Source organism: Apodemus sylvaticus, chromosome 10 (genome assembly GCF_947179515.1).
Source record: "Apodemus sylvaticus chromosome 10, mApoSyl1.1, whole genome shotgun sequence".
NCBI lineage: Eukaryota > Metazoa > Chordata > Mammalia > Rodentia > Muridae > Apodemus > Apodemus sylvaticus.
The window spans coordinates 4,638,894-4,659,277 of NC_067481.1; the positions used below are offsets into that span (position 1 = coordinate 4,638,894).

A 20,384-nucleotide genomic window follows, 5' to 3' on the forward strand; every position below is an offset into this window, starting at 1 on the left:
ACAGTCAGGGGTTGGGACAGAAATGAAGCAGGCTAGTGAAGGTTTAGGCGATGGGAGGGGCGGGAGCATCAGCAGGAGAGGGCAGGGGAGGGGTGAGGCGGAGCAGGCTGGCGGGTAGCGGAGGCAGGTGGAGGGCAGGGGCGTAGGAGAGACACTGTTCTAGGTTCTGTGATCTCTGCATTTCTGCCACCGCGCGAGTGGCCAAGTTTGCAAGGAAATGGATCACCTTTTAGAGCTGGCCAGGCAGTAAGGGAAGAGAGGCGGCAATCTCGGGTCGTGGCACAGCTGGAGACAGTAGATGTGGGCTCAAATCCCAGTAACGTCACGAACTAGGGACAGTGCTGTGTGGTGTTTGGGAAGAGGCTCAGAGGGGAGTCTAAGATGTCTCCACCCCCAAGGATGTGCCAATAGCTCCTAGAAGAATGGAGGTTTGTGGAGGGGGATGGGTGGTAGACGGTCCCAGTTGGGCACATTTAGGGAAGACTAGGGGTGTGACACATCTCAGCGTGGGATCCTGGTTTCCATTAGTCCTGGGGACCGGGGGAATAAGCTCCCAGCAGCCGGGAGAAGCAAGCATTGCTTCTTGTCCTCACTTCAGGGCACACATACAAACCCCTCAAGGACAGGAGTCAGATGCTAATGGCAGGAGAGGCAAAGGGGCAGGGAGGAGGCCTCTCCCAGGAGGAATCCAGGCCGTGGAAGCAGGATGAGCTGTGTTCCATTTTGGAGACTGGGAGGACCTCTGAATCACTGCCCCTGGGGTGGACAGAGCCAAAAGAGGAGGGCCAGGGGTGGTCTTTCTAGGACACCAGAGCTTTGGCAGTCAGATCAACCAAGCCCTTTCTGGGATTATTTGGGTCTCTCTGTAATATATGTTTCTCTCTGCTAAGCTCTTGGCTTGAGGAATATGGCCCAGAGATGAAAGCAATCTTAGCAAAGTTATTAAAACAATATTTCAAGTGGAATTCAGCCATGGAGGTGAGCACAGAACTCCAGTATGCTGCGAGACGCTGTCTTCACATGTATGCCAAGCCATCTCCAGCCGCCATCTGCGGTGTGACAACCTCTCCAGCTGGCATTGTCCACAGACACCTCTGCTCTGGAACCAGGTGGCAGCCCAATGGGGGCTCTGAGCTGCAGCCCTCCCAAGGCAGGAGGAAAGGGAGAAGGGAGACTCCTGTCCCGAACTCTGACGACAGCTGAGGAATAATCATAAATCATGTAAACTTGGTCACCTAGCAGCTACCCCACAGTGTATCGACTTGACAACAATCAGTCTTGCTTTCTGTCAAAGGCTCCTTGTGTAGAAATCTAAATTGACATGCTGGCCTGGCCCCGCCCCCTCCACTGAGCCCCCTGGCTTGCAAAGGTTCCCACTCTTGCTACAACTCAAGCAGGTCTAGTGCAGCCTGGGCGGAATAAAAGCAGGAGGCACCTTCCCAGTACTGATTCCCACTTCACCCCCAACCCTGGGTTCTGTACAGCTGAAGCCACTGACAACATTGTCCTCTGGGCAGCAGGTGCTGGTCCCGGAGGGGTTGACATAATGAATTCTGCCAGTGTTCTTCCTGGAATGGCCCCAAAAGACACACTGTCTCAGCTGGGCAGTGTTGGCCCTTGCCTTTAATCCCAGCACTTGGGATGCAGAGGCAGGAGGATTTCTGAGTTCAAGGCCAGCCTGGTCTACAGAGTGAGTTCCAGGACAGCCAGGGCTACACAGAGAAACCCTGTCTCAGAAAAACAACAAAAAACAAACAAACAAACAAACAAACAAACAAACAAAAAACCACATTGTCTCATCAGTAAGTAAGCTGTGCTAAGCAGGCCATATGCTGGCCCCTGGCCTGCAGCAGGGGCTCTTCAGAGATAGCATAACCCATCATCACAGATGGCAAAGACAGAGGTGGGCTTTTGGAGGAAGATGACCCAGTCCTCGTGACAGGGACAGGTCTGCATCCAAGCCTCTGCCTTCAACTAGGTCACATTTGCTGGACAGAGTCTGTTTCTGGTGCCAGCTGTGCGGCTAATGAACTTCTGGCCCCAGGCTAACTAAGTCTGACTGTCGCCTCCAGCCTGAGTCTGGGGAAGCAGCTGGAACTGTCAGCTACATTATCCTTCAGTCGCTGGGCATCAGCTAACTTCACTGAGCACAGTAAACATCCTCTCACAGATGATGAATCTCACACAAAGTACTGTCCAATGGGCCCATTCAGCCACCCAGCATGCAGGATGAAGCTGGCTAAGTCCAGCAGAGGCAAGCCACAAAAAAAAAAAAAAAAAAAAAAAAATCGAAAAGGCTCTCCAGAGTTGGAGGGCATATGCTAGAAACACACAGCTTCCCACTTTATTTGGATGAAACAGGGCTGCAGTCAAGGCACTGTTCACACATGCTGAGGAAGCACTGGGTAGCCACTAAGAGATGTGACCATGGAAGTAACTGGACTGGCAGGCAGTACTGAAGAAAGTGGACCCGCAAGTCCATGAGGCTCCACTAGCAGAGCTGGCCACCCCTGCCACCAGCTAGGGCTTTGCTGTGGGGAAGGTGTTCCCACCGCCATATCCCTCCATTACCCCCCCCACACACACACCGCCATATCCCTCCATCACCACACACACACACACACACACACACACACACACACACACACATACAACCAGACTACACTGGCAGTGACCAGAAGGCAAGCCTCTCTCCTGCTCTATGCACCCACCCTGTCAGTCCAACTGGTAGCTTCTGACAGGAACTTGATAACAGGCTGTTCCGTGGTGGCCTCTTCTGTTGCCACCCAGGGTACTCAGGCACACTAGCTGGCCTTTTACCTTCTTGATGTTGAGAAAGCCAGTAGAAACTCTGTGAGCTGACGGCAGGAGGCAGGGTGCAGGGCACAGTGGCAGTTCGGAATGTACTCAAGCACTCAGGATGTCCCACTTTGAGGGGGGAGACCCAGATTGGTCCTTCCCTGTTGAAAGCTGACAAGTCCCAGAGACGAGCCAGTGGGCAGGAAACTCAAAGCTGTGCTGGGTCCTGACCTTATTCAGGGTGACTTTTACTCATGTGAGGCAGGAAGGTCCTCCGTGTACACTCACAGACTGGTGGGCAGGCTGGCCTGTTTGCACATGTCATCCCTGACTGGGACCTAGCTGCACCCGGGCTCAGCTGTGTCCACCTCGGTGCTTGCCTGTGGCCTTGACCTTGTCACTCACACCTGTGTTGCTCAGCTCTGCTCTCCTCTAACCTCTCCACTTCTCTGGTTTCCGTGCTAAGGTGGGAATGGTCCCAGCTCCTAATGTTGTACAGTGGTTCCCTTATTTTGCAGAGCCGTCCTAAGCCCTCAGGGAACCACCAGAATGTCTTAGGTGGTTCTGGAGAAAGCCAGGCCCCAGATGTCCAGGGCAGCTCCTGAAGTGGCCCCCCAGGAGTCATCCAAGTGAACACAAGTGCACACGCCACAGCCACTGGGAAAGTGAAGTGGCCTGAATCCTTTACACATGCTCAGTCTCAGCCTGGGCCACGCCCGCTGCTGCAGAACCAAAGCCTGATGAGATGATGGGATTGGTTTGTCAGTGTTCTTCCTAAAGCTGCAGGCAAGTCAGTCAGCCCTGCTGGAAGCCTCAGTAGGTCACCTGAGCTGTCATTTCTAACTTTGCCTCATGCCTTCTGGGTTCTGAAGCTCTTACTAGCTTCCTGTGCTGATCCTCCTGGAGTCAGTGAAGGGGGAAACCCTTGCAGGACAGGGACAGAGCAATCCCAGACTCTTGGAGAAAGCTCTTTGAGCCTCAGTCTATCAGCATGGTGTGCATGGAATCTGTAACCCCTGCCTGACTTAATTCCACCATAGTCAGTCGCAGTGGGCGGTGCTTTCCCCACAAGCTTACAGAGTAGTCACATGGTTTGTCTGAGCAGGGTGTCAAATAGCCCAGGCTGACCTCAACCTCCATATGTATAGTTTAGGATAACTTTGAACCCCTGATCCTTCAGCCTGTTTCCAAAGTTCTAGGATTTCCAGTATGTGGCACCTCACCTGGTGTCTTAGCCTCTCTCGATGTTGTGATTAAAATACTGACAAAGGGCTTGGAGGGAGGAGCAGTTACCTGCGGCTCACAATTCAAGATCCCAGGAAATCAGGGGCTTGGGAGCAGGAAGCAGCTGGTCATCAGGAAACAGAACAGGGAGTGCGCCTTGACGCTTGGCCTGGCCGACCCCTCAGCTCTGCATTGCTTAGCGCAGGATCCACCTCAATGAATGCAATCAGAATCCCCCCCCCCCATCTCGGAGGAGATGAAGTTGACAGCACTTCCATCACACCCACCTTGCAGAGGAAGTCCTGTCCCATGTGGGTCCTGCTGTAATCCAGTGCCTTCTTACTACTGCTCAGCTCTGCAGCTCAGGCTGGGACTGAAGCTTACAAGTCACTCAATCTATATGACTTCTTAACACAAAGCACGCAGTACTGGGAGTGGTGGCACAGGCCAGCACCTGGGAGGCCGGGGCAGCAGGATGGAGTTCAAAGCCAGTCTTGGCTATAGAGTTCCAGGTCAGCCTGGACCACATGAGACCTGTCTCAAAAACCCAATCAAACCATCTCCCCAAGACAGAGAGAGCTTATAGTCCACTTTTTCAAGTGATTTTATTCCATTACCCTGTGGTAGACTACTCATCGGAAGGACAGAATTATCAGCATAAACACATATATCCACCCCTACACATGGGATGCGTCAGCTGCCAGGTATGGAAACGTCAAAACCAGAAAGGCCTTGCACAGGCACCCCGACCCCACAGGTCCTGTCAGAGAACACTGTCCCCTCATCCACTCTGTTCCTCATTGCTTAAGTCCACGTCATAATAGAGCAAAGCCACAACACAACAAAAAGAGAGGTAGCCACACAGGCTGAGCCGCTTTAAAGCAAACCCAAAAATATTTGATATCCAGTTTCAAGATACCGTCTCCTTCTATAAGAGCCTGCTAGGAGGCCGGGCCGGGAGAGCTGGGACTCGTGCTTAGATGGAGTGCGTCACTCAGGTCCAGGCTGTCCCAGCAAAGGCTCAGGACAAGGCAGCCAGCTGCTCAATTGACTGGCGGACAGTCTTTGCAGTCTCTTCAAACTCTTTTAGCTTGTTGTTGGTCTCCTTTGCCTGGAACAATGAACAGACATGATGGGGCTGGGGTGTGGCCCAGAGGGCGGGGCTTGCCTGGCAAGGGTGAGGTGCTAGTTTCATCACTCTCATGACAAAATAATAAATTATTATTATTTTTTTGTATTGCTGGAAATTGAACCTAGGGTCTCAACCATAATAAGCAAATACTGAGCTACACACTGCAACTTCCCTTCCTTGATATACATAAAGAAAACCAGGATTCATGTAGCCCAGGAGAACTTTTAACTTTCAATCCTCCTTCAGCCAGACAAACTATTTGGGACTGTACCCTAGGACTGTACCCTAGGACTGTACCCTGTGGCACCAAGCCCAAGTTAGTGTTGTATGATATTTGATCACATTGTGAACCCCAAGATTGTGCTGTTTATTGGAAAAACCTGTTTCTAGTTGTGGTGTGGCTCAACCCTTAGCACTTATCTTTAACCCCTCTAGCTGGACTATAGACACTCCTTAGTATATACCTTTAATCCCAAACAATGAAGGTAAAGTTAGTTTGTTGAAAGAAGCACCCATGTTTGAAGGTGATGTCTAATTGAGTGGCAGACAAAGTAATGAATCAGAGAAAGATATGACAGAATAGGCAGTGCCCGACTCTCATGAGAAGGGAGAGGAAGGGGAAGCTGTGTAAGGAGCAGTTTTGGGGGGGAGTGGAGGGGAGGGGAGTGGAGTGGAGGGGAAGGAAGTGGAGAGAAGTAGAGAGAAGTGGAGGGGAGTGGAGGGGAAGGAAGTGGAGGGGAGGGGAGGGAAGTGGAGGGGAGGGGAGTGGAGGGGAGGGGAGGGAAGTGGAGGGGAGGGGAGTGGAGTCAGTTTTACTGGGACAGCTGTATGGAGATAGGTTGAAAAGAGAACAAGCCAGAGAAAGAGAAGGAGCCAGAAGATTAGAACAGATTGCCAAAGGTAGGATGAGGCCAAGCAGAGCAATTGAGGAGAGGCTGAGAGAAGCCAGACCGAACTAGTCAGCTTGGAGTGGAGTTTGAGCCAGAACAGCTGGGTTGATCCAGCCAGCTAGAGTTCAGAACTACAAAGAGTGAGTTTATTTAGCAGTAAGTCTCAGAGGCTGAACACATTCTAGGCCTAGATTAGATTGTACAGAGGCTAGAAGCTTCCAGGACTAGGCCTAGGTTAGCAGACAGAGGCAATGAGCCTGTGAGAAGAATAAATGTTACTTTCACAGATTAGAGGACTTAATTGAAAACTAATAAACTGACCAAAAAAAAAAAAAGGCTCAAAAAATGGCTGTGTTCTTTATAGTAAAATCCAGACTAGACCCAGAGTTACAACCTTAAAAACAGGAAGGGAACCTGGGCGGTAGTGGCTCACGCCTGTAATCCCAGCACTCTGGGAGGCAGAGGCAGGCGGATTTCTGAGTTCAAGGCCAGCCTGGTCTACAGAGTGAGTTCCAGGACAGCCAGGAGGGTTAGGGTTAGGGTTAGGGGTTAGGGGTTAGGGGTTAGGGGTTAGGGTTAGGGAGGACTACACAAAGGAAACCTTGTCTCAAAAAAAACCAAATCCAAAAAACCAAACTAAACCAAACCAAAACAGGAAGGGATGCCTGGTTGGGGGTGGGGGTGGGGGCGCCCCTTTAATCCTAGCACTTGGGAGGCTGGTGGATTTCTGAGTTCGAGGCCAGCCTGGTGTACAGAGTGAGTTTCAGGATAACCAGGGCTACACAGAGAAACCCTGTCTTGAAAAACAAACAAACAAAAAAATCCTATGTAACAGGGACCTTTGAGCAGTAGTACCATCCCCAGAGTGTCTGAGCATATCTGACCAAACACCATCTTCAGTTCTCCCTCCTCCTGACAGCAAACCATCATCCTCTATGTCAGTCAATTATTTCACAATGCCCTCCATCAAGGAGCGTGACTTACAGCTGAAGAGAAACTGTGGTAACCACGCAGGTCGTACCCTGAGGGACAGTACTTGCCAGTAAATCCCTGCCCAAATTCTCCCCTGAAACCCAAGAGGGGAGCAGATGAGAATACAGGCTGCCTGCTTAGAGTTGAACTTCAGATAAACCAACAGTCGCAGTGAACGACCCATGTAAAATGTGCAGTGTTCAGTCAGAATGGACTCTGGCCACCCTGACTGCGTGGGAGCCACCTCCCTGTGGACTCACCTGTGCCACCTGCTTCCCAATTAATCACACATGACAAGAGGCAAAGCTCCGCTGACCTGTCTGCTTCAGTATTCCCTTCAGTCAATACTCTCTATGTCATGTTCCCAGGTCTCTACCCCCACCGCTGCCCCAACTGGAGCTCAGCCTGTGACAAGGGCGTCTGACAACACTTGCCACTCAGGTGGGAGGGTAACCCTACTCAGGAAGCACCTCTGAAGCACCCTTCCTCAGGGGACAGGTCTGCTGCTGCGCGCACAACTCCAAGCCACACTCCAGGTTGGTCCTGTTTGTCCTCTTTGCCCACGAGCTCCCCTGGGTTGAGGGTACTTCCTGAGGCAGATCCCCAGGACTTCTGGGGACCAAATTTTCTCAGTCATACATACAATTTTGTTCTTGGCTCTCTGTTTGTCCAGCTTCAGAAATTCACTGACGGTTAGTTCTTCTATCTGCTTCTTGACAGTAAGGAAGGCACAGGCAGCTGAGTGCTTCCTATGCTCCTCCCTAGAAGAATCAATAAACCTACACGTCAGAAGTGCCACAGCCACTCACAGCCTACACAGCCCATCTCCCATGTCCGCCCCACGGCTGTCTCTTGTGCACCCTGCGAGGTATGAGGCATAAACACGTCCCAGGGGACCCACCCACCCACCCAGCCAAGCTTCTCCCTGGGATTTCTTCCCCATCCTTACTATTTGTCTGGATTCTTTAGTAATCAATAGGAAGGCTGCATGGTTTTTGTTTTGTTTTTCAAGACAGAGTTTCTCGGTGTAGCCCTGGTTGTCCTGGAACTTTGCTTTATAGACCAGGCTGGCCTCCAACTCAAGAAATCTACTTGCCTCTACCTCCTCAGTGTTGGGATTAAAGGCATGCTCCACCAGAGACAGCACCCGGCCCTGTGGTAGTCTGGATGAAAATGGCCCCATAGGCTGATAGGGAGGGGCACTATTAAGAGGTGTGGCCTTGTTGGATGAAATATGCCTCTGGGAACAGTCTGATGGTTCAGATGCTTGAGCCAGGCCCAGCGCCTCTCTCCTCCTGCTGCCCGCTGATACGAATACAGAATTCTCAGCAACCTCTCCAGCACCATGTCGGCCTACATGTGGCCATGCTTCCCACCCTGGACAATATGCAAGCCTCAGTCAAATGTTCTCCTTTATAATGCTGGGTCCATGGTGTCTCTTCACAACAGAAGCTCTAAGACCAGGCAGTGCTGGTGACTGCCCTGAATCCCAACACTCAGGAGGCAGAGTTCAAGCCAGCCTAGTCTATAGCCAGGGCTACACAGAGGAGAAAAAAAAAAAGGTTTAAAAAACCCCCAAAAAGTCAGGTGTTGTGGCGCACGCCTGTAGTCCCAGCAGAGGGACTTGGGAGGCAGAGGCAGGCGGATTTCTGAGTTCAAGACCAGCCTGGTCTACAGAGTGAGTTCCAGGACAGCCAGGGCTATACAGAGAAATCCTGGGGGGGAGGGGGGGGGGAGGAGGGAACCTATACAAAACCAAACAGAAACACCACACACACACAAAAACACACAAAAAAACAAACAACAAAACCCAAATGAAAACAAACACAAGAAATCCTAAGACATACATATACATAATTTTTTAATAAAATTCACTAAGCCTGACAGCTTGAGTTCCATCCTAGCCCATATAGTAGACAGACAGATCTAATGTCTATAAATTGTTGATCAATCTCCACACATCATCACATATGTATATTGTGCATACATGTACATGTGTAGAAAGACACATACATAAAAGATTGTTTGAATCCCCAAAGACCTGCTAGAAATCATTTTATTTTACAGGAATGTTTATGTAATGTTAACACAGGTTCCAAACGAGGCACAAATGGGGGAGCTATTCAGAGGACTCTGCTAACTCACACACACCTCTGCAAAAGGACTAACCCTGGATCTGGTGTGCCACAGCACTCAGCCCTGGATCTGGTGTGTCACAGCACTCAGCCCTGGATCTGGTGTGCCACAGCATTCAGCCCTGGATCCGGTGTGTCACAGCACTCAGTCCTGGATATGGTGTGCCACAGCACTCAGCCCAGGACTGCAGGGAGAACACAGCCATACAAGCTCCAAAGACCAGCAATGTTAAGTCTTGTTTTTTCCTTTTTAAATTTGACTTTGTGTGTATGAGTATTCTGTGTATATGTGTCCCATGTGTGTTTGGTGTCGACAGAAGCAAGAAGGGGCATCAGATCCCCTGGGACTGGAGTTGTAGTTGGTTGTGAGCCACCAGGTGGGTGCTGAGAATCAAACCTAGGTCTTGAAACAAAAGCAACAAGTGCTCTGTCAATGTATGTGGGTACACTGTCGCTGTCTTCAGACACACCAGAAGATGTCATCGGATCCCACTACAGATGATTGTGAGCCACTGCGGTTGCTGGGAATTGAACTCAGGACCTCTGGAAGAGAAGTCAGTGCTCTTAACCCTGAGTCATCTCTCCAGCCCAGCCCTTGCTCTTTTGATACAGGGCCTCATTATGTAGCCCAAGCTGATTCACCATTGCCTCCTGAGTCCTGAGGTGGTGTGGGCCTCCATGCCCTGTAAGACACCTGACCTTAAACAGGCAAAGGAAAATGCTGTTCTGTGAGTCCTTAGTCAGGTCACTGTGTCTGTCTGCCATGCCCTTCCATGTCTCCTCACCTTCTTTGTTGACAAAAGTGATGCTTCTATGGCCTCAATTTTCTCTCCAAGAGAAGCACCAGAGTTGTTTCTCTCTGGTCAGAGGGTGCTGTAGTTTTTAATCCCTAATGTGTCTTTTGGCTGTTCTTCCAGAGGTCCTGCGCTCAATTTCCAGAACCACATGGTGGCTTATAACCATCTATAATGAGATTTGATGGTTTTTTCGGGCCTGCAGGCATGCATGCAGCCAGAATGCTGTATACATAATAAACAAATAAACAAATAAAGCAAGGGCTGGAGATAGGATGAGCAAGCAAACAAACAGGTATCTATAGGAACAGAACCCAAAGTGATGTTGAAGCAAAGACCTTAAAAAGTGATTTTTGCAGTAGGTGGATTATATTTCAATAGAGCTGTTTTAAAGAATCATAATCGAGCATGGTGGCACATGCCTTTACTCTCAGCGCTTGGGAGGCAGAGGCAGAGGCAGAGGCAGGATTTCTGAGTTTGAGGCCAGCCTGGTCTACAGAGTGAGTTCAAGGACAGCAGGGCTACACAGAAAAACCCTGTTATCAGAAAACAAGACAAAACAAAACAAACAACAACAAACAACAAAAAGAGACTTCTTTCAGGGCTGAAATCTTAGGGCTGGTGAGATGGCTCAGCGGTTAAGAGCACTGACCGCTCTTCCAAAGGTCCTGAATTCAAAATCCCAGCAACCACATGGTGGCTTACAACCATCCATCCGTAATCAGTTCTGACACCCTCTAAAGACAGCTACGGTAAATAAATAATTCTTAAAAAAAAAAGAATTTTAAAGAATCATAGTCAGCGATTGATAAATTATTTCTCTGCTGGTTAAGTGAACCAATTCAAGCCAGATTAGATCATATTAAATGCAGGCTTATTGGGAAGCTGCTCTCAGGTGAATTCACTGGCCCTGAGGACGGACGCCAGGGGAGTCACTATGGGAAGGCAAAGAGTGAGGAGGGGGAGAAAGAACACAGTAGAGAGAAAGAGAAGAGAGAGAAGATCAAAGTGGCTGAATTATATAGGTAGGAGCCTCTGGGGCTGCCCAGCTAGAAAGTTCAGGGTTGGGGGCAGAGAGTGCCAGGTAGGGACTGAGGGATGCTGGGAGAACCTGGAGGCTAGGTCTGCTTTTGACATGTAAAATATGCACCTCAATCCCTTGTCCTGGGTCAGAAATCAAAAAGGAGCCACTGAAATGGCCCAGCAGGTGAGGATGCTTGCTGCAGACACCTACTCACCTTGTGCCCTTCCCCCAGCCTTTGAGGGAGAAATTCAGACCTTGGTGTCAGCCACAGCAGTTCACCTAGGAGAGAACTTACTTCCCAAAGTTGTCTTGACACCAACACCATAACACAACATCCACATCCAAACACACACAAAATAGAAACATAAATAAAGTAATAAACTAATTATATATATATAATCTGGTACTGGAGAGATGGCACAATGGTCACGTCACAACCGGGGGTCTCATAACTGACTACAATTCCAGCTCCTAGGGATCTGATACCCACATCCATGGCAGAAATGGACATACACGTGAACATTAACAACAATGTCTAAAAAAATCTCAGGCAGGTCAGGCAATGGTGGCACATTCCTTTAATGCCAGCACTTGGGATGCAGAGGCAGGTGGATCTCCGAGTTCCGGGACAGCCAAGGCTACACAGAGAAACCCTGTCTCAAATCAAAAAACAAAAAACCTCAGGCAAAACCATGCATGTTGGCAACACTCAGGAAACCAAGGCAGAAATTGAGAATTCAAGACCAGTCTGAGCTGTGTAAGAAGCTCAAGACCAGCCTAGAACAATTAAGCAAGAAGCATGCTCTTCTACTAAATACAAATGGTTTGCCCCAATTTCAGTTCAACAGGCTCCAATGGAAGGGGGGCACCAGGAAACCCACCAGGAAGCCTGTGGGACTTACATAGGGTCGTCATCGGGTTCCCAACCTTCCAGTTCCTTAAAGCAGAAAAAACACTGGGCCAAATCAGGCTCATTTTCGGTAGGACAGTGGATGAAGCCAGCCTCCGCCATCTGAAAATGACAGCTCGTGAGCAGGATCAACAGTCTGACCTCATCATTCCCAGAAATCGTTCCGGGCCGACAGCTGAGGCAACCTCTGGGGACAGTGGGAAAAGGCCGGGTCTACGGGGCCCAACAGTAGGGACAGAACAACCTTAATGGTACAGGCAGAGGATGGGGAGGGCGGAGCAGCCTCGTGGAGGACAGAGCAGTCCTTCCTTGTCCTAAGCAGAGCAAAGCTGCCTGGCTAACAGTACGAAGCGAGGCCGGGGGACCGGGGTGTTCTGATCCCGGGTCCCACCTCTAAGGCACCGTCAGACCCAGGGTGGAGTCGCTTGAAGCTGGGACGTAAATATCTGTGTGTGGACGCAGAGGTGCGAGTAGGGGCCGACTCACCCGCTCTGGGGTGCAGGAGCAGTCCTCCAGGAAGGGCCAGTTCTTGAAGGTGGAGATGCGGTGGTCCTTAAGGTAGAGCTGCCAGGTTGGGGGCAGCGACGGAGCACCCATGATAGCGCCGCCACAACGCGCGCCGAGACGACCCGGAGCGCGATTCAAAACCCGCGGGCGGAGGCGCGCCGCAGAGCACGCCGGGAGCGCCCCGCCCCCACGTCCTCGCCCGCAGCCTTCTGGGAGTAGGCGACGGAAGCAGCGCCCCGAAGGCCACGCCCCCTGGAAAAAGTCGCCTTCTGGGAGTAGACGGCGCGAGGCGAGCCGGGAATGTCCCGCCCCTTGAGCGTCCGCGCATGGCCTTCTGGGAGTGGCGGGCGCAGGGCATGCTGGGAGTTGTACCTTCTGCTGCTGTTCCTTGTTCTGTTTAGAATCTGCCGCAGCTCCTCTACTGCCTCCGAGAGAATGGGAGAGTGTGCGAGGGTGGTGGACTGACCTGGGATGCCTCTGCAAAGGCTGTCGCCTGCAAGTCCCACATGCTCTGCGGGTTCTTCCTGCTTCAAGGTTTGCAGGCTCTGGCCAGCTAGATATCCGGATGGGAGTGCCTAGAACCCATCCACAGGCTGGTGGAGGGGGCGTCCTTAGGAAGGCAGGCGACCCTCCTCCCAGCAGCCGCCATCCTTCCTGTAGACACCCAAGGATAGAGGCGGGGTCTGTATATCTCAAAGCTGGAAAATAAAGTCAGTAGGTGTATATCTCTGAGACCTGGCTCGGATTAAAGGGAAGCAGCCATACGCGGCAAGTGAGTCCAGGAGCAGAAGAAAAATATTGCCTCCTGGGTATGACTGTTGGCTGAGTCTGGTGCCGATGAGGCAACCTTGCTGCGGGCACGTTTACAGTGTCTCCGTTCCTGTGTGGCGGCCTGTGGTTGCAGTGGCTTCTAAAGAGCTTCACACTGCAGTCAGCTGGCTGGGCATGTCCCGAGCACAGCCCAGGTTGGTGTTGCAAACGAGTGCCCTGACAGTTTGGTTTCCTCTTCAGTTAGCCTCAGTAGGCTCCCTGCCAGTGGGCCTCCAATGTGGGCCAGGCAACCTCAAAGATTGTGAGGAAGAACAGGTCATACCACATAGGTACGACCAGGCAGCTGGAACAAGAGGGGTTTTGTCATGTCCCAAAGAAACGTGGGTCAAGTATCAGTTCCTGTGGCTGCTTCTCACCCTGCCCCTACCCTAACCCTCTCCAGCACAGGGCTTGAGCTTCTCTTCCCTGTATAGTCAGCCATTTCTACCACTTGCTCCTTTGGTCCCAAACTTTCCACTTCTCTCTTGGGCCGCTTCCCTCTTGGGCCCTCTCTCATCCCTTCCTCTCTTCTTGTGGCCCGGTTCAGACAAGACTCTTCCAGATGCTTGTGACTGTACTTTACCTCATATCTACAGTCAAACCCTTCTCTACCACCATACCTTGGGGCGGGCATGTCCTCATTTTCATTCATTCATTCATTCATTCATTCATTTTTAAAGGTCTCAGGAATTGCTGTTTATCTTCTGAGAGGCTCCACCCAGCAGCTGACTCAGAGGGATGCAGACACCCACAGCCAAACAGTGGGTGGAGTTTGGGGACGCTTATGGAAGAATAGGGGGAAGGATTGCAGGCTCTGAAGGGGATAGGGACTCCTCAGGAAGACCAACAGAGTCAACTAACCTGGACCCTTGGGGCTCTCAGAGACTGAACCAACAGCCAAAGAGCATACACGGGTGGAACCTAAGCCTCCCTGCATATGTGCAGCAGATAAACAACTTGTTCTTCATGAGGGTCCTAAACAACTGGAGCCTGAGCTATCTCAAAAGCTGTTGCCTGTCTGTGGAGATATGTGCTTCTAGCTGGGCTGTCTTGTCTGACCTCAGTGGGAGAGGATGTGCCTAGTCCTGCAGAGACTTTGTGTGCCAGGGTGGGGCTCCCAACGGGGAGCCCATCCTCTCAGAGGAAAAGGGGAGGGGTGACCAGGAGGGGACAGTGAATGAGATATAAAGTGAATAAATAAAAATAAAACATTTAGCCGGGCAGTGGTGGCGCATGCCTGTAATCCCAGCACTCTGGGAGGCAGAGGCAGGCGGATTTCTGAGTTCGAGGCCAGCCTGGTCTACAGAGTGAGTTCCAGGACAGCCAGGGCTATACAGAGAAACCCTGTCTCAAAAAAAAAAAAAATTAAAATAAAATAAAAAAATAAAACATTTGAAATAACAACAGATGTATGTACCGTGAGTCCCAACTTTAAGTAGTTTTGAGTCAGCTCTGCACAGACAGCTCAGATTCCTCTCCTGCCCAGTGTTACAGGAGTAATTTCCGTTTGATTCCCTAACATGGTAGTTGTGCTGCTAATTTTATGTCAGCTTGTCAAAGGCTAGCATCATCTGAGAGGAAGGAGAACTGAGAAAATGTTCATAAGAGTGGGCTGCAGCAAGCCTCTAGAGCATTCTCTTAACTAGTGATTGATGTGAAAGGGCCCGAGCCTGGCGGGTCCCAAATTCTATGCAAGAACAGGCTGAGCAAGCCAGCGAGCAGCCCCCCTCCATGGTCTGCATCAGCTCCTGCCTCCAGGATCCTGTCCTGCTGGAGTTCCTGTCCTGGCTCCCTTCAGTGATGGACTGTGGAGGTGGAAGTGTAAAATACATAAATCCCTTCCTCCCCACTTGCCTTTGGTCTGTAAGAGTCCATGATTCTCTGAGGAATGATACCCTAGACTCAAACAGTATGTAAACGCAAAGAGTGTTCTCCCATTACCGAGATAGACAAGCAGGTGAGCTTGCGGGCTCGTTTTAAAGCACATTGGAATTCCGGGTTAGATGGGCTTTGTCTCGCTCTATCTCTAGGCATTCTGGAACCATTACTGGGGCGTGGAGACTGGAGCCCGGGGTTTTTCCTATTAGTAATTGACTTGCCTGGAACTTGCCCACTTCTTAGGTCCAGTCTCCTTAACTGCCAACTTGAAGTCCGTCATGGAATCAGCCTTGCCTTCTCAGGTCGAGGTGTTTCATCAGAGCAATAGTAACCCTAAGACAGTCGGTTCTTTGTTTTATGTCCCCACCCCCATCCTTCAGCCTCCTAAGTGCTTGACCCTTTGTCCTAGCTCTACTTAGTTCTCTTCAGCCTTTGCTGAGATCTTTTGTTTGTTCTGTTCTGTTCTACGAGACATGGTTTTTCTGTGTAGCCCTGGCTGTCCTGGAACTCACTCTGTAGACCAGGCTGACCTCAAACGCAGAAATCCACCTGCCTCTGCCTCCCAAGTGCTGGGATTAAAAGCGTGTGCCACCACTGCCCGGCCTTTGCTGAGCTCTTAATTCCTAAGCGAACTACCAGCTGTCAGACATGGGTAAAACGTTTAGTAGCAAGGACAAAACTCTGTCCAAAGTATATGCCATCCAATCCCAGCCACTTGGGCTGTGCATTTTCTAGAGAAACATTTGTTTCCATGTGAATTCTGGGTTTTCAAGTTGTTGACAAGAGATCTTGATTATAATCAATACTGTGATGATACAACCAGTTTTAGAATCATAAAATATTCATGCTGGACATCAACTTTTCCACCACCAAGTCCAAACCAATCTTTCAGGAACATACCTCTCTATTACAAACTAACATTCATGGTCCAGTGAAAAGCCAGGCAACAAAATAAGTCAGCATTCCAACGGGCAGCACTAATTCAACTCAGTAATTTACAGAAAGAAAGAAAAACAGACATAGTGGCCAGGCATGTCACTGTACACCTAGGAGGCAGAGGCAGGAGGATCTCTGAGTTAGAGACCAGCCTGGTCTACAGAGTGAGTTCCAGGGCAGCCAGAGTTATACAGTGAAACCTTGTCTGGAGAAATCAAACATAGATAGATAGATAGATAGATAGATAGATAGATAGATAGATAGATACATGTGTATAAGTGTTTTGCTTGCATGCATGTGTGTGTAACCACCTGTGTGTGCATTGCCCATGGAGGCCAGAGAATTTACATACCCTGAACTGAGTTATAAATATTTGTGAGTCATGTGTGCTGGGAACTCAATGAGGGCAAGTCCTCTAGAAAAGACATAGAGCTTGGTGAGGACTTGATGGCTCAGTGGTTAAGAGCACTGACTGCTGTTCCAAAGGTCCTGAGTTCAAATCCCAGCAACCACATGGTGGCTCACAACCATCCGTAATGAAATCTGATGCCTTCTCCTGGGGTGTCTGAAGTCAGCTATGGTGTACTTACATAATAAATAAATACATTTAAAAAAAAAAGACATAGAGCTTAATTGCTGAGCCATGTGTCCAGTCACCACTACATTTTCCCTTTGATCATGCTTCTCTCTCTCTCTTCCTCCCTCTCCCTCTCCCTCTCCCCCCCCCCCTCTCTCTCTCTCTCTGTCTCTGTGTGTGTGTGTGTATGTGTGTGTATAAGAGAGAGAGTAAGTGTTTGGAGTTTTGTTTTTTGCTTTTGTTGTTTTTTTGAGACAGGGTCTCTCTCTATATATAGCCCTGGCTGGAACTCACTACATAGGCCGGGTAGAGATCTGCCTGCTCTGCGTCTTTAGTGCTGGGATTGAAAGTGTGGACCACCACTGCACCTGTCTAGAGAGGTTTATATGGTAAAGTCTACTGTTTCAGAAATGTTTAAACACACACAGCTGAAGGCACCAAGCACACTGACATTGTTATACAACTTGTCATCTCCTGACGGCTAGAAGATAAAACTTCAGTGGAAACCCTGTCTGATTGAACACTGACCCACCTTACATAAAGTCCTGCTGTACTAAGACTGACTTCATTCACAGATCAGCTACTGCCCCCACCCCACCCCCCATTTTCTTTTCTTTTTGGTCGGAGCAGGGCAGGTGGACACAAGGGCTTGCTGTGTAGCCTAGGCTAGCCTCAAACCCTGTTTTCTTGCCCCAGCCTTCCCTGTAGTGAGAATTTGGGTTTCTTTAAAAGCCCAGTTATGTTTTGTGAATATGTTTTTGTTTTAATCCCAGGTGTGGGTTAAGAGGCTGCTTCACAGCAGGTGATTCTGGTTTGCCTTGTGCACACACAGCGGTGTGATTTTGCCAGCTGCAGAGAGTTATGTTTGGAATCCTGGGAAGTCTTTAAAGGGTATAAATGCCTGCTCCCTGAGAGTGGCAGGGGTGCTCTGAAGGCAGTTGGTCCTCCCCCTGCTCCTCCTGCTGTTCCCCCATCCCCGCTGCTGCTCCACCTGCTGCTCCTGGTTGCTGTTGTTGCAGTTCGTCAAATATTCATGAGCAGAGACAAGAAGTTGGATATTCTGATGATGAAGATTGGACTGGCCCCAAGGCGCCCAATATCCCTAATCAACAGGAAGTAGCCTAACGAGGTCCACTTTCCCCCTCTAGCCTTCTTTCTCTCTTTCCTAGTGTTGGGTGGGGCTTTGGAAGGGAAGCAGAAGTATAAGAACCCAATAAAGTAGTGCAAAAAACATGCAACACTCCCCAGTATGACAATATTAGGCTGTCAATACCAGGCCCAACTGGAGTGAGAACAAAAGGAAACACTAGTCAGGGTCTAGTGTGACCCAGGCTAACCTTGAACTTGTTATAGAACTTCTGATCCTCCTATGTCTATCTCCCAAATGCTGGGATTATAGGCATGCACCACCACGCCTGGGTCGTGCAGTACTGAGAGTAAACACGGGGCCTCATGCGTGCTAGGTAAGCACTCTGCAAACAGAACTATCCTCCCAGCCCAGATCAAAAGTGCGTGCTCCTGTGTGTGTGTGTGTCTGTGAAAGAGAGAGAGAGAGAGATGTATGTTCACATATGTAAGTGCACACATTTCTAAACATGCAGGTGGAGGCCAGAGGAGTACAGTGGGTGTCAGACTCTCACACTCTCTACCTTACTCCCTTGAGACAAAGGGAGACTCACTGAGCCTCGAGCTAGGCTGGCTACCAGAACCTCCAGTGGTCCTCCTGTCTCCACCCCTCACCGTGGCCACGCCTGATCTTTAACACGGGTGCTAGGGATTCAAACTTGGGTAAGAACACAGTAAGCGCTCACACTTACTGAGCCATCTCCCCTCCCTGAGTCAGAAACATTTTCTAAAGCTTTATTTTGTACACAGCGTTCTGCCTGCATGTATGCCCGTAGGCCAGAAGAGGGCACCAGATCTCATTATAGATGCTTATGAGACACATGGTTGCTGGGAATTGAACTCGGAACCTCTGGAAGAGCAGTTTGTGCTCCTAACCACTGAGCCACCTCTGTTGCAGTTGCTAATTAATCCTACTCAAATCGTCCTGATTTGAGGAAGTGGTAGTTCCTTGCTACCCGCCCCAATGTTCTGGGTTCCTGAATGAAAGACAGACAGACACACACACACACACACACACACAGCCTTATATTTTAATATGCCATTAACAGCTCAATGGTTGGGCTACTCCCAACCTCCATATAGCTAACACACTCCCCTCTGATATTCAGTTATTACTTATTATATTCCATCTTGCTTGCCATAGACCGTGGTTGGGGTTGGGGGGTCTCTTCCCTGGCTCTTACATGGAGGTTCTCTGTCCTGCATTTCGCAGGCCTTGTCTTTACTCCTCTCCTGGCGTGGTGGTTCTCTTCTCCTGCTCCTTCCTCCATCTCTTCCCTGGGAATCCTTAAGTCCCACTTCTGTCTCCCTGGCCAGCCACTGGGGAGGAACCCTCAGTGTCTTATGTGCGTATTCTCTGCAATTTGGGAGGCCCAATTAACACAGTACAAGCGTTAGACCCAATCCACACCACATCTCTCCAGCCTGAGTCAAATTCTTTTAGCATCACAAATTAATATGTAAATTTCTTGAAGTTTTATTTATTTTAGCAGAACATTAACTACTAACATGCAGTGTAACTGTTATCTAATAAGTTGTGGTCACTTCTGCCAGTGAGACCACCATTCCGAGCTGGGTGAGAGGCTGGCCAGGTGGACTGGATTTATTTCTCAGCTTAATCATGAGAAAATTATGAGGAATTCTGTTTAACAGAGCCGAGATTACCAAAGGGACAGCATGGTCAGATGTAAGGGCAAGGTTGGCTTGGCACGGTCAGTCAGGCCACTGTTTGATGTCCTCAGAGTCCCCGTTTGTGTCACAGCAATGTCACAACAGTCTAAGGTCACAGCATTGGGATTCTCGTCTGTCTGAGTATAAAACAACCAAGCACCTTATGATTTCAACTCTTCCACAGTTAAGTGACTACTTGATTTCTTCTCTTTCTCTTTTATGAATTATTTATTTTATCATATGTGCATTGGTATCTGCCTGCATGCATATCTATGTCTGTGAAGTATGTCTGTGTTATGCATGTCAGGTTCCCTGAAACTGGAGTTACAGACAATTGTGAGCTGCCATGTGGATGCTGGGAACTGAACCCAGGTCCTCTGGAAGAGCAGCCAGTGCTCTTAACCACTGAGCCATCTCTCCAGTCCCCCAATTTCTTCTCTCTTACTGCCCAGGCCTGTCCGTTCTTTGCATCTCCTCCCCACCCCAATTATTCAGTAACCAGCTCCGAGCAACCCAGTCTTTGCCTGCTAAGGTTGCTTATGTAACAGGGCCTGTCTCTACAGCTCTGTCTGTTGACGCGCCCGTCCTTGCTCTAGCCAGGTTATTTTATGGGTATGTGGAAACTCAGCGCTCCTGGGGAAAATCTGGAAGGTTCCCCTAGGTGAAATCAAACCCTGGCGCTAACCTACAGGCAGCTCCTGGATGCTAGGCAACCGGAGGGGTGCAAGGCAGGCCCTGATTTCTCAACCAGAGCCAGAGAGCAGCTTCATAGGGCCTTATCTCTAAAAACCCAACCCAAACAAACAAACAATAAAACCCCCAACCTCTCCACATGCATACAATGCACCAGGGCGGGAGGTCTGCATCTATGGGAGAACCATCTCCTGTTGTCTGGGCCAGGGCCAGGGCCAGGGCCAGGGCCACTGGGGAACCAGGAAAAGAGCATCATTGCATTGTTTCCTAGTCAGTGGGCCAACTCTCCAGCGTTTTCAAAGCAAGG

General features: G+C 49.9%; 1 protein-coding gene across 1 annotated transcript; it reads right to left on the reverse strand.

Annotated features, from left to right (window-relative positions):
- Positions 1 to 4,609: 4,609 nt before the first annotated feature.
- Birc5 (baculoviral IAP repeat containing 5) lies at positions 4,610 to 12,571 on the reverse strand. The gene is made up of 4 exons (XM_052196068.1): positions 12,367 to 12,571; positions 11,873 to 11,982; positions 7,661 to 7,778; positions 4,610 to 5,134 (listed from the first exon to the last, which is right to left on the reverse strand). The coding sequence occupies exons 1-4, from the start codon at positions 12,475 to 12,477 to the stop codon at positions 5,045 to 5,047; spliced, it is 429 nt and encodes a 142-aa protein (XP_052052028.1). The 5' UTR covers positions 12,478 to 12,571; the 3' UTR covers positions 4,610 to 5,044.
- Between the last annotated feature and the right edge of the window lie 7,813 nt (positions 12,572 to 20,384).

Coding starts and splice junctions, on each gene's coding strand:
- Birc5 (XM_052196068.1), bottom strand. CDS start 12,477: ATGGGTGCTCCGTCGCTGCCCCCAACCTGGCAGCTCTACCTTAAGGAC. Junction 11,983..12,366: donor GCTCCTGCACCCCAGAGCGG/GTGAGTCGGCCC, acceptor TGTCATTTTCAG/ATGGCGGAGGCTGGCTTCAT. Junction 5,135..7,660: donor AGAGAGCCAAGAACAAAATT/GTATGTATGACT, acceptor TCATTGTTCCAG/GCAAAGGAGACCAACAACAA.